This window comes from Psittacula echo, assembly GCF_963264785.1.
Source record: "Psittacula echo genome assembly, chromosome: 1".
Taxonomy (NCBI): Eukaryota; Metazoa; Chordata; class Aves; order Psittaciformes; family Psittacidae; genus Psittacula; species Psittacula echo.
Window position 1 is genome coordinate 157781187 of NC_137735.1, and position 13020 is coordinate 157794206.

The following is a 13020-nucleotide window of genomic DNA, read 5'->3' on the forward strand; positions in this document are numbered from 1 at the left end:
AGGATCTGATTTTAAAAAAAAAAAAAAAAAAAAAAAAAACAACGAAAAATCAATATAGTTTTGATTAAAGGATTGGTGTTTAGAGCTCCAGTGTAAATGGGCCCCCTGGCTACACTAAGATCATCACTGCTGCCACAAACTGTTGAACTGGGTAAATGATATGAGTATATGTGGGAGAAAAGCATGTACAGATGTCTTTTATTTCTATAAAAATCTGCCACTACAAAAATAATAACTGTAATATGTTGAAGTATGTACTATCGGCTCTGTAAGTGTGATCTAACTGCAGGAAGAGAGGTTCATTCCATTAACTTTTGTGCTGGTAACAGAAGCAACAATCAATCATCACCATACTCTCAAGTACCCTAAATGCTGGGAATCTGAGCATCTTCATGTTCCAACATTACAGAACAGAAGTTACTAATAATTTCTTAGAAACAGAAAAACCTTAAAAACTTCACAAATCTCATAAATGACCTCACATTGCAATAGATTTATAAAGCAGCTAATAAAGAACATCAGAACACAGGATCATTGTACTCTGATGAAATGTTGAAAACACACATTTCCAGTCTTCCCCTGGAGCTCTAACAATGTGTTCTCCTTTACCTAAAGTTTACACTTAGTTATTTTTATGTAACTGCATCTCAATCAACTTCATTCAGATGTCTGTAATCCCTTTTAACTTGGAAACTGTTATTGTTATGTAGTTGTAATGGCTAAAAAAAATCCATTCTCTCCCAAAGTAAAATATTACATAAGTACAGCTGAGTTATTTTATGTTTTACAAGAATTTCTTCCATTCTAACTACGATCCTGTGATACCCATCTCACATACACTATTTTACAATCCACATGATCAGATTAGTTTGAATCACTTGTTTGGTTTTGAAGAAAATCTGATTGCCTCCACACTTCGATTCACAACCCAGAACAGTTTAAGCTAGTGAACTGGACTTCTGCAGAAAACTCAACTGGAACATACGCTTTTGACACTCAGTCCACACCACAACAGAGTTAGTCCAAAGTAAAATACTGAAAGCATTTACATATATTTATCATAGAATCATAAAACGGTTCGGGTTAGAAGGGAGCTTAAAGATTATCCATTCCCCTGCCATGGACAGAGATACTTTTCACTGGATCAGGTTGCTCAAAGCCTCATCATTGGGCTTAGTACGAACTGTTGCCCTACAGATCCACTCCTACTGGCTGGCACTACTTGCTGAAGTAGACAGAAGTCTTAGACTTTCCAACTCTTTATCTACTTATAACAAAACTAGTTGATATAAAAACAGTCCTTCAAAACTCAGTACTAAATTGATAAGTCCTTCTGATTTTGCTTTTGTCCAACATTTGTTGAACATGCCAGATTTTAAGAGCAGATTTTATAAAAGCATTTCTTAACAACACTAACTATCGCCTGGACTCTCAATAGATCTAGATAGTGCTTGAGGTTATATACTTCAGAAACAGACTAAGATGTTGTGCAACTCTAAGTAAAAGCTCAGCAACAGCCAGGAAAATAGGACTGAACTGAAAGACAGAAAAATCTCAAGAGAAGATGTGATCATGGACCTCTCCCACTTTCCAAATACAGTAACACTACAGTTGTGTATGCTAAGAATTATGACTTAAGATTCTAATATTGCAATCTGTTCTACAAAGGAAAGTGTCCTCAAGATAGTTTTTTACAGTCTTAAAGAACAAAGAAACTGGAAAATACACAAACAGAGCTTTTGACCTTAACAAAAGAAGAATGTAAGGTTAGAAAATGTAAGAGCACACAAACCAAAGAACTAGGGCTGTACCATGTTAAAGCTGTATCATTCACAAACTCACTCTGCTAATCAGGGGCTGTTAACCATTTCAAAACAGGAAACTGCAAAGCAGAAAGAAGGGAAGGCAAATGGAACAAGATACAACAACACACCAGGGAAAACTCTAGTAATCATCAAGGGCTGAATGCAGCTGTTTATTGTTAATGTAAGTCATAGAAAAAAATTATTCCTAACAGCTAGTTTAGCTAGAAAATATGGAGATATACATATGCATACATAGTCAAGTGAAATTAGTATGCATCAATTAAGTAGAAACTGAATGACTTGCAACTGTAGTCTTAATGCATCAAGTGCAAAAGCATGTCATCACTCAGATTTAAATACTTGACTTAAATACTGACAGTTTTCTCGCTTCCATACAGAAAGTAGAATATCCATGTCCAAAAAAAAAACGTTTTAAAGTATGAAGACACAAATTTGACAATTATATCAATATAGAAACAGTCTGCAAAGTAATATTTATTATTGCTGTTTATTAATAATTATAAAGTCATCAATAAACCTGAATTTTATTTTTACACCTACCTGAATACAACAGAACTGATGTTATTGTGGATGCCAAGACAGTAAGGAACACTTATTTTTAATAGCAATTTCCAGCAACAACAACAAAAACCTAGAGAAAAGTACAGTCCCATACTGTAACAAACAAACAGCAAAGTGATACAAAAGAACATTTATCTCTAGCTTACTAGACTTGACAGCAAAAAAACCCTGCTGCCCAAAGTGGGTGCTGATCACAGTAAGGTGCAAGTGATGCATCACAGCTGCTACCAATCTAGAGAAATCTTTAGCTAGGAACTCTGAAGGTCAAAAAGAACCCCAAGCATTACACTGATTTTTCTGTTATTATCTGACATAAGATTTCTTCTCTGGGCAAATGCACTAACGCATTTCAACATCACAGTTCCTCCCATCTCACCGGAAAAACATATTATTATCTAATTCTTAGCACACAGTAGGAAAATGATGAGCATTTATCCATGCTTTTAAGATGAAAAGATATTTAATTGAGAATAATCTAGTTATAAATTTACCCAATTTTTCTTTTATTCAAATCACTAAAGGCATACCAAGATACATTATCAAAACTACAATAATGGTTTAACGGCTCTAATTTCCATCTCTTACTTATTTTAAAAGGTACTATCCTAGAAATGCACTGGTAGGTCACATATGAAAGCACCAATTTGTATGTTAATTTAGAAAAATATTCCTTGAACATGTGAATTGCCTACCACAACATAATAACAAGAGACACACAGACCATGCTTTCTTTTATTGAAGCAAAACCTGCGAATTTGTACCTACATCTATCACTTATTTTTGTTCCATCTACTCTAAATCCTTCACAAACATTTTAAGAGCAAATTCAGAGTGCTTCACCTTAAGGATTCCACTCTGAGGAGCTAATGTCAAGAAGTCAGATAACTAATATTGAATAACTATATCCTTCATGAATTCGACACCAACTCTTTCTGCACTTGAAGGCTTGAAATTTATTGAGATCTAATATAACAAAACAGAAAACAAACAAAAAAAATAGGATGGATAGAGCTCAAAATTACTTCAGGGGAAGCTAAGCAGCTCTTCAGTCAATAGAGTCTGTGGATTCTAAAGAGCTATCCAGTGTGCCCTAAAGAGGATGCAGACATTTCATCAGCTGAATTGCCTTCCTGGTTTCACTGACTGTAACTAAGTCTCTTGTAGGTTGCAACAGGAACCTAGACATGCAATTCACACAAAGATCTTAAGTTTACATGCCTTTGGAACTGGATCCCAATCCTAAAGTCCAGTTATTCATCAACCTGCTAAAATAAAACAAAAAGAAAATGCAAAGCATTGGCCTATGTCTTAATCTTAGCATCTTACTCGTGACTACAGAAAGATACCTCCACCTACTCAAATTCCAGAGCCTGACAGCACATTGCCTCCACCTCAAAGACATACTTGCATGTTCTTTCAGAACCAATTCTTTTCTAATGAAGCACAACTAATCAGAGAAACAAAAGTTGACAAAGAAGAGCAAATGCCAAATGCTAGATTTCAATACAAAGCATGTGGTGACCACTTCAGGTTTTCTTTCTTAATTTATTTATTTACATGAAGAGGAACAAGAGTGTAGTAAGAAGAGATTTATATTAACAAGTTGGAGTTTTCTTTAAGGAAACAAAGACCCATGCTCAGTTTCTTGCTCTGGCTTTGAATATTTACATTTTTGTTTCTTATCTGCCAGGGGGTCTGGACTATCTTTAAGCTACAGCACTCATCATTAAGATATTGTATAAAGTGTAAAGGAAATTACAATTATTACTATTCTCCCCTTCCTCCTCTGGTTGTCTTTACAAAGACAAACAGTGGCTAATATTGCATCATGTCGAAATCCAGTCCTGCTGAGAACACTTAATGAATTAGTTCCTGTGACAAAACACATGGGTCACGAGAATTAGAGACAAGCTGCATGCTGACATTCAGGATCATAGTCTTCAATCTGATATCTACATTTCTTTGTACTTTAAACATCTATATTCTTTTAATCTGTTCTTAGCATGTAATGATGTTATATTTTTTTGTTAGACACACAATTGTAGTCCCAACTAAGCCAAATGTAAGAACTGGTATCACACTGTGCTTTCTGCTTTTTCTGCTTGGTTTGTCTCAGTTGCTATGGCATGCTTTTTCCAGAAAGAATATATAACTAAAGCAACAACAACACAAAGTTTCACTACCTTTCACTGTTCAATGTCTGCATCCTGAGTCTGATCAGTTCTTAATGTTGCCTGAGAAAACTTCAACTCTACAGTGGCCTAAGGACAGCCTTGTTCTTCACTTTAATATAAAGCTCAGCAGTTAAACTATAACCTTCCCTATGTTATCAAGAACTTCCTTTTTCCCTTGTTTTTTCCAAATCACAGACTTTTCCACATGGTAATACACTACCCACATTCTTAGTAACTCAGATACTTTCAAAATAAAGGAAGAGAACAACCAAACCCATACACACTATTTGACACTACAGTTGAACAGAAAAATCAATACCTGCAAATTTGCCAAGTCACTGTCACAAAATCAAACTCATTTATGATTGTTAGTAAAAGTTATGTCCTTTTATCACTATTGTATAAATACTGAAAATTGAACAAAAGAGAGATTTATACTAACACATTAAAAATAATCTCACTCAGGAAAATGTCACAAAATATCATTCACATGCTATCATGCCTTGCAGGGCAGTACCACGAAGAAGCCAGGTGAGCTGTGAGCTCAGACATGCTATATTTCTTTCTGAATGTTGCTAACTGTTTTGATTTAGAGCATCCTACCCACAGGCTGCTTTTTCTTGCACTAGTCTGGAGCTGGACTAAAAATGAAGTTGCTATACTCAAACTTCCTAAAGCTTTACTATTCCTTTTTGTAGATACTTGCCCCATCCAGCACCTACAATTGCAATTCAGTTTAACCATGACACTTGAACAAATATTTCTGCTCAAACAGCTGAACGTATGAAAGAAGCAATAATAAAACAAACAAAAAAAAAATAGCTTTGGAAAAAGACATACAACCAATCTAAAAAAATTAATCAGATAATGTTGCTTCTAGGGCTTCAATAATCTTTTAAAGCCGCTATTTCAATTGCATTAACCTGAGGTTACAAAAAATGAAACACGATATATAGAGAAACCTCACATATACACGTCCACCTGATAAGAAGCCAAGTATGTCTGAAGAAAAATATTAGAAGTTCTATCATTAAAATCTCAATTCTGCTATTATTACTCTTTCCAAATGAACTCTTTATTTAAGAGGCTACGGAGATCACTTGCTTTATGTCAATTTATATCAGCCGGACAATGACTATTATATTAGAACCCACATAAAGTCACCTGTGAGCTTGTACTTAACATTATGCATTCAAATGTTCTCATTAAAAGAAGCAGGATTACTCACCTGAGGAAAGCTTGGTACAAAAATAGTGTTTGGCAAACTGAAACTTGAGGTAAAAAGCAACAAAGGTCAAAGAAACAAAGCCTAAAAATTCTAATATCATAAGTACTGATTTGAAGAAATACATTTTAAGTCGTGTATTCATATACTGCTATTCTTAAGTCAATTTCCTGTTTCAGGAAACAAATTATCATGTATAGTTCCTTAAATTTATCCATGCTATTTGCAAGTTTCATCTATTTTTTTCATTGCATTTTTCTACTGAACCACAAGACAATGACTTAGGAAACCAATGGACAACTGAGACAGTTAGGTTGAGACAGACCTTAAGGTGTTGCCACATACAGCTTTTGACCTCAGAAATGAGCAAAAGAGTGCGCATCCAGGCTCCACAACTCTATTACTGACAGCAGGCTTTGGCATCATTGCAGGGTGTGAACTGCAGTAGGTGGGGAGCACAGACACTGTCTCTTCTCATACATTATCTTTCTGATGAAGGCTTTTCATTTCACGTGTGCATCTGCCAGGGCGTAAAGACCTCTGAACTATCTCACCTACTTGTACTGAATAAAATTCCTCATAGCTTACTGTTGTGCACCAAGACCAGCTAACTTTGGTTTGACTGTGATAACATGGCTATATCACTTCCAGGTCTAGCCCAGAAAGACCATATAAATCTCCAGCTTGGACACCTCTGCACTCCAGAGTTCATTCTGTAATATAGATATACATCGCATCTAATTTGCTTTTGTGAAAATTCTTTTGGTTTCAGCTTTTTCAGCATGTTGAAAGATATCCATTTGTTTCTTGAGAGGTTTTTTTTTGTTGTGGTTTTATTGTTGTGGGGGTGTATGCATGTTTGTTTTGCAGATAGTTCTAAACCACCTTCACAGAGTTCATCTTCTCAGTCCCCCCATGCCCTAGAAGACAGTTTGGATTCATGGCAACACATTTCTTCAAGGCTTGCCAGTAATGGGATGAGGAAGTTCACATATAGTAAAGCAGCTGCAAATATACACTGGAGTCAGGAATCGATAACTAAAGGGTGGATCACAGCAAGCATGTGACAAACAGCTCTAGAATTTGTGCTTTCATGTGAACATGAAATCCAATCCATTTGCTTTCATACCACCACTACTGTCATAACCTTGTTTTCAGCAATCCATAACACTCAAATTGTTTTCTGTCAATGTTTGAAGCTCTCTCCTAGGTCCATCACTTGCTGTGGCATTTACTGGAGTGAACACAAAAGATGTGCACTGATGCACGCTGAAGTCTCAGCAACGACAGGAAACTGCAATTTAGGGACCAACGTTCAAAGTGCAGGCCAGAATGAAGTGTCAGTATGTAGCAGCTAACACTGTAGCAATAGTTGCATATATATATGATCTCATTAACAATAAAAATCATTTTACTCAATATAATCTTCAAAGCACTGGTTAGGTATCCTGGCCAACTACAAAGCACAAACATAATTTTGTCAGGCCAAATTTCACACAGCTCCCCAAATTTGTACTGCCGTATGATGACAAGTCATGGCTTTGTACACATTTTAAGTAACAGCTTTTACCATATTAACAGGCTGAAAGAAGCAGCTTATATTTCTTTTCATGTACTTGTGAGCTGTCTTACCTAAAGTGGGGTTTTTTGTTGTTTTAAAGTCTAGTCTTTCATTTCTCTAGTGACCAGTCTTAAATCAGATAATGTTTGCTGCTTCCAAAACATGTTCCTTCTATTGTGAAGAGAGCAGAGAAGAATACAGTGGCCAACCAGCAGCAAATTATGAATGGGAGCCTTCTGACCAGAAGGGGATCTCCCATTGCACTGAGTTTACATGGAAAGGTTCTGGTAGCAGGAGGGCTACAGGGCGGATTTCTGTGAGAAGCTGCCAGAAGCTTTCCACATGTCCAACAAAGCCAGTGCAGCCAGCTCCAAAATGGACTAAGCCTATCAGTGACAGGGGTAAGTGCCTCTGGGATAACAGTTAAGGGGGGTGGGGGTGGGGAAGGGAAATCTGCACAGCAGCAGTCAGAAGAGAGGAGTGAGAATACGTGAGAGAAGTGGAAGAGTGTGAGGAGTCTTCTCCTAAGGAGAAAGGAGCAGCAGAGACAACGTGTGATGAACTGACCACAACCCCCATTCCCCATCACCTTGTGCTACTCAGGGGAGGAGGTAGAGAAAACTGCAAGTAAAGTTAAGCCTGGGAAGAAGGGGAGGGAAGGTGCTTTTAAGATTTGTTTTTATTTCTCATTAGCCTACTCTGATTTGATTGGTAATAAATTAAACTAATTTTATCCCAAATCAAGTCTGTTTTGCCAGTCACAGTAATTGCTGAGTGATCTCTCCCTGCCCGCATCTCAACATACGAGCCTTTTGTTACATTTCCTCTTCCTTGTCCAGCTGAGGAGGGGAGTGATACAGTGGTTTCGGTGGCCAGCCAGGGTCAACCCACCACACCCATCACCACTGCACAAGCATTTAATGGTTCAATCTTCCTGGCATATGCCTCAAGCAGTATTTAATAGGGTCTTGAGCTAACTCTGCTCTTCTCCTGTGTCCATATTTATTAAGTTCATAGTGGTTCTGCTACTGTTCACTCCCCTATTCTCTCTCGGCCAGAAATAAGCTGGAAATAGAAATAACTATTGAATATATAAAAAGTCAAAGGTTATCAGGGCTCTCACAGAATTTAAGCTCCAGGACAAACAGAAAATGAATGGTTCCAGGATCAGCTCCCAGGTGAAAAAAGAGGTCAAACCAACCCTAAGTGGATGTGAAATTGAGTTTGATTGTTTCACTGAAGAGAGGGACCTCCTCATTGAAGTATAAGCTCCTTTCATAAAAAGACTCTTAATTCACTGACTAAGGGCAGCCCTCCAGTCTCCTGTACCTAGGAGAATTAATCTCATACATATGACAGAGCAAGAAACAGTTCTACATTTTGAATGTGCACTGATTAGGAGAGAGGAAAATAGAGGTACTGAAAAATGACCTTTAGGTCACAGAACTAACATTCACTCTGTATGCATACATATATATATGTTCCCACACAAGCAAAACCAACTGAAAACTGAAATTGGTAAACAAGATTGACACATATGCATTATTTAAACCTAAAATGATATCGAAAACTATTAAATTTTGAAACTGAATTTCAAAATGAAGAAAAAAAAATATGTTCTGCTTTCTTCTAAAAGTGAATTCTATTACCTGGATCAAAACAGAGACTGTATAATGACAAAACTTATGTAAAATCAGTATTCCAGTGAAAAATCATGTGGTACCTGATGGGCCGATTTTCTTTACTGTCAAAGAGTGAGAAGATTACTTCCAGTTCCTCTCCCAGATTGGAGCACATTAGACTCTTCATTTGAACAAAGAGATGGTGGCTGCTAGCTTGCACTGGTGTGTCTTTTTTTCGATGACGATGTTCCATCTAAAAGTACCCCAAACAACACAGCAACCAGTTTGAATTAACAGTCAAAATCTTAGAACAAAAAGACATAAAAACTGTAATACTGAACTACTTTCTTAATCAGTATTAACTAGTAATACTTTTCCTTTTTTTGTTTGTTTTTTGTATCTGAGAAGGAGAACACAAGCAAGTGACTTTCCCAGTGTTGCACTGCATCATCATTAGTTCTAAGAGAAAATCGGTAACCTCTAGTAGTTTACCTTTTTACTACTCTGAAAACTCTCAGCCACTTTAAAGCTTTGTGCTTTAACAACATAGTATTTCACAGCTGGTTTAAATAGTTAACGATCTGATATTCTAGTATCCAAACACACAAAAAATACTTCTGCAGAAGACTAAACACCAGTATTTTAAATTTGGAAAGAAAAAAAATCAGTCTTTGGCAGACTGCTATATTGAAGCTCCTAAATTATCTTGCTTTGACTTTACAGTTTATACTTCACAATTTTAATCACCCATTAAGAGTATGACGATATTAAGTTGAACTATTTCTTTCTTACACCGTACCAAAAATAATTTTGAACAGCACTTTTTCTAAGCTACTTATCTTCAAACTGAGGTTATCGTGGGCTTTTTTTTTCCCCTCTTTCGTTTTTGAAAGAGCGCTCCATGAGTTCCATTACTAGCTTTCTCAGTTATTCTTCTTCTGTATGTTTCTTCTTATGATTAATGGTTCCTCACTATATTTCATCAAGTGCTTCAACAGGATTCCATACGATTAAATATGGCTTTGAAACTGCCCAGAGATATACTGATTCCAGCATTAAGAAATTACTGTTAGGCTTGACATTACAAGTTATCAACTCAAGCAGTTAAAAAATATAAAGAATATAATTTCAGCTCCATACAAAATTACATCATTACATTTTTGCTTTATTCTATATTTAAATATAAAAGGTAACAAATAAAATTTAGTTAGCCTGAAGCAAGTAAGGCTCAGAACAGCTGCAGTACTTAAATAAGAGCCAAAGCCCACATAAACAAATTGGTAGGTTTTCTTAGACCTCACTGGAGATTAGATCAGAATAAGAAATATCAGTGCTGGCTTTAGTAAATGAAGATGGGCTTTCATACCCAAAGGAGATCTTCCTATGCAGTTAACTGCTATTTACATTAATATATTAGAAAAGACCAATAGCTCAATATGATTAATTGTGACAATACCTGTACCATGAGTATAAGATTATATTTCCATAAGTCTTATCTAACAGGACTCATGGGCAAGATAAAAATCTAATGAAAAAGAGCCTCATAAGCTTTTATTGATGATTAAATTCATGTTAACAGTCATAATTTTAATGATAACTCAGAACACAAAACTTTTAACAAATAACATGTAAAATAAGCATGTGTGTACACACAGATTTGGTATCATAGAATCAACCAGGTTGGAAAAGACTTTTAAGATCATCAAGTCCAACCTTTACCACAGGACTGCCAAGTCCACCACTAAACCGCGTCACCAAGGGCATTATCCAATCTTTTTTTCTTTTTCCAACACTTTCATGGACAGTGATTCTACCACTTCCCTGGCCAGCCTGTTCCAGTGCCTGAGCATCCTTTCAGTGAAGAAATCTTTCCTGATTTCCAACTTAAACCTCCCCTGGCACAACATGAAGCCATTTCCGCCTGTCCTGTTGCTTGTTACTTGGGGGAAGAAACCAACCCACACCTCACTACATCCTCCTTTCAGGTAGTCATAGAAAGCGATAAGGTCCATCCCGAGCCTTCTTTTCTCCAGACTAAACAATCCCAGTTCCCTCAGGGGTGCCTCATGAGACTTGCGTTCTAGGACCTTCAACAGCTTCATTGCCCTTCTATCAAATCAAAGCACCTCATATGGATATGACATACCTGTTCAAAAGTTAACTTCTCTCCTCATAGCAAAACTCATTGCACTATCAAATACCAGTTTATTTGATTAAAAAAAAAAGTACTTTTGATTAACTAGAAGAAAGCTGCCACCAAAATAGCAGCATGAAATTTCACAGCAAATATACTGAGTATTATAATCACATACCAGCCTGTAAAGCTCCGTAATGCTGATCTCTTCAGGATCCACCATAGCATACTCTTTTCTTGGAACTAAGTCAAGTCCCAGTTGTCTGTTTGAGAAATGGAATAACAGTAAGTAGTTTCTACATATAAAGGAAACAAATTAACCTGTTGCTTCTACTTACATTTAACAGAAACATTTCAACAAACAACATATATGTTAATTGGTACTCTGCAGCTGGGTTTGGGTGTTTTGGCTATTTCCGCTTTCTTCACTTGGTAGCATTAGTAGAATATGTTTTTCCAGAATTTTTAAATCTTTTTCACACTGTGGACTATGTATAATGGATATTGTCCTTTGTACTACTGTGGACATTGCACAGTGTGAATCGTACTAGTATTGTCAATTTGAATGACAATAGCAGAAAAGAAGGTAGAAAGAAAATCCAAAACATTAAGTTATTTCTAATTTAGACTGGATGACATCAAAGCTGCCTGGCTGTATCCCCTGAACACAGTAATGAAATGAACTTGGATCACTAGCAATAATACTTAGTTTCAGCACAGCAGCAAGCGATAAAGATTAAGAACACACATGTGGCAGTCATGTGGAATTCAGAAAAACATAAGAGATTGGAATGTTTTTTAAAAATATGTTTTTAAAGAATAGGAACTGAGCACTTCCAAAACCATCACAATTCCATTCTGTTGGCACCAAATTCTAAGCAGCAGTTAATCACAGTTCTTCCACAATGTTAGGTATTTAGACTTTCGGGTAGCAGTAGTTGCAGAACCCCTTGAAATTCAGTTCATTCTATTACTGAATAGTGCAGAGTTTAACTGGAAAAAAAAAAAATAGGCTAAAGAAAAGACTTTGGAAACAGCTCCTAAATGCCAGAAATTATTTTAACCTTTTTCTTGCCTTTTTTTTTTAGTAAGATAACACAATTTGCCTTAGCTCATATTCACATTCCAATAAAAGAAAGATGCAGATCATAGTAGCAAGATGTATGTTAGAGATGCCCAATTAAGAAGCAATGCCAGCCAAAATCATTTCAGCTAAGACAACAGAGTTATGCAGATTGCATCACATCAGAATCTGGTTAGGTGTGTTTTAAAAAGATAGAAAAGGATCCTGCAGATATTCCAATGCAATTCTCTTGTAGACAGTACCACTGCTATGTAAAATAACTTGAGGAAAAAAGGCAAAATAAAATGGCAAGCCAGTTTTCTCTGTTATCACACAGTGGGCAGAAAAACAATGAAGGAGAAAGTCCATTAAAAAAACCCCACAAAGTAACACGTGTCAGAAACTTGCTCCTTATTTCAACATTCTACAATGAACCTAAAGCTGTGGCATTATAATTAGATTACGCTATTTTCATTTATTACTATATTTCATTTATTACTATATTTACTCACTCATTGCCCCAATCCAGACGAGCAGTGATATGTCGCTTGACATCCTTCATTCGGTCATGGGTGAGATGGCCAACAAGGACCTGCCTCCGCAGGTCTAGGATTTCATTCATTATGTGCCACAGTCGGTGAAAGAGATCCCCCTCATTCCTCTGTGAGATAAAAATATAACTGCCTTTACATCACCTATATAAGCTGAAAATCCTAATGAATACAGATATGGAGGAGAAATTAAGAAAACTCACTACTAATTCCCCTACTTGGACTTTTTTCTCCCCATCATACTGTGACCATTTCACCTGCATGCGTTTGTGTGTGTAGAATAGTTTCAGAGCTTAACTCAGA

The 13020-nt window shown here is 36.4% G+C and overlaps 1 protein-coding gene across 2 annotated transcripts in view; it reads right to left on the reverse strand.

Annotated features, from left to right (window-relative positions):
• Window positions 1–13020, reverse strand: part of DOCK4 (dedicator of cytokinesis 4) — a gene marked incomplete at both ends in the record, with an annotated part of 246537 nt that overhangs the window by 136933 nt on the left and 96584 nt on the right. For both annotated transcript variants that reach the window (XM_080615548.1, XM_080615549.1), the window contains 3 exons: window positions 9071–9222; window positions 11282–11366; window positions 12679–12827. In XM_080615548.1, the coding sequence (XP_080471674.1) occupies window positions 9071–9222; window positions 11282–11366; window positions 12679–12827 (386 nt within the window). The remainder of the gene's footprint in view (window positions 1–9070; window positions 9223–11281; window positions 11367–12678; window positions 12828–13020) is intronic.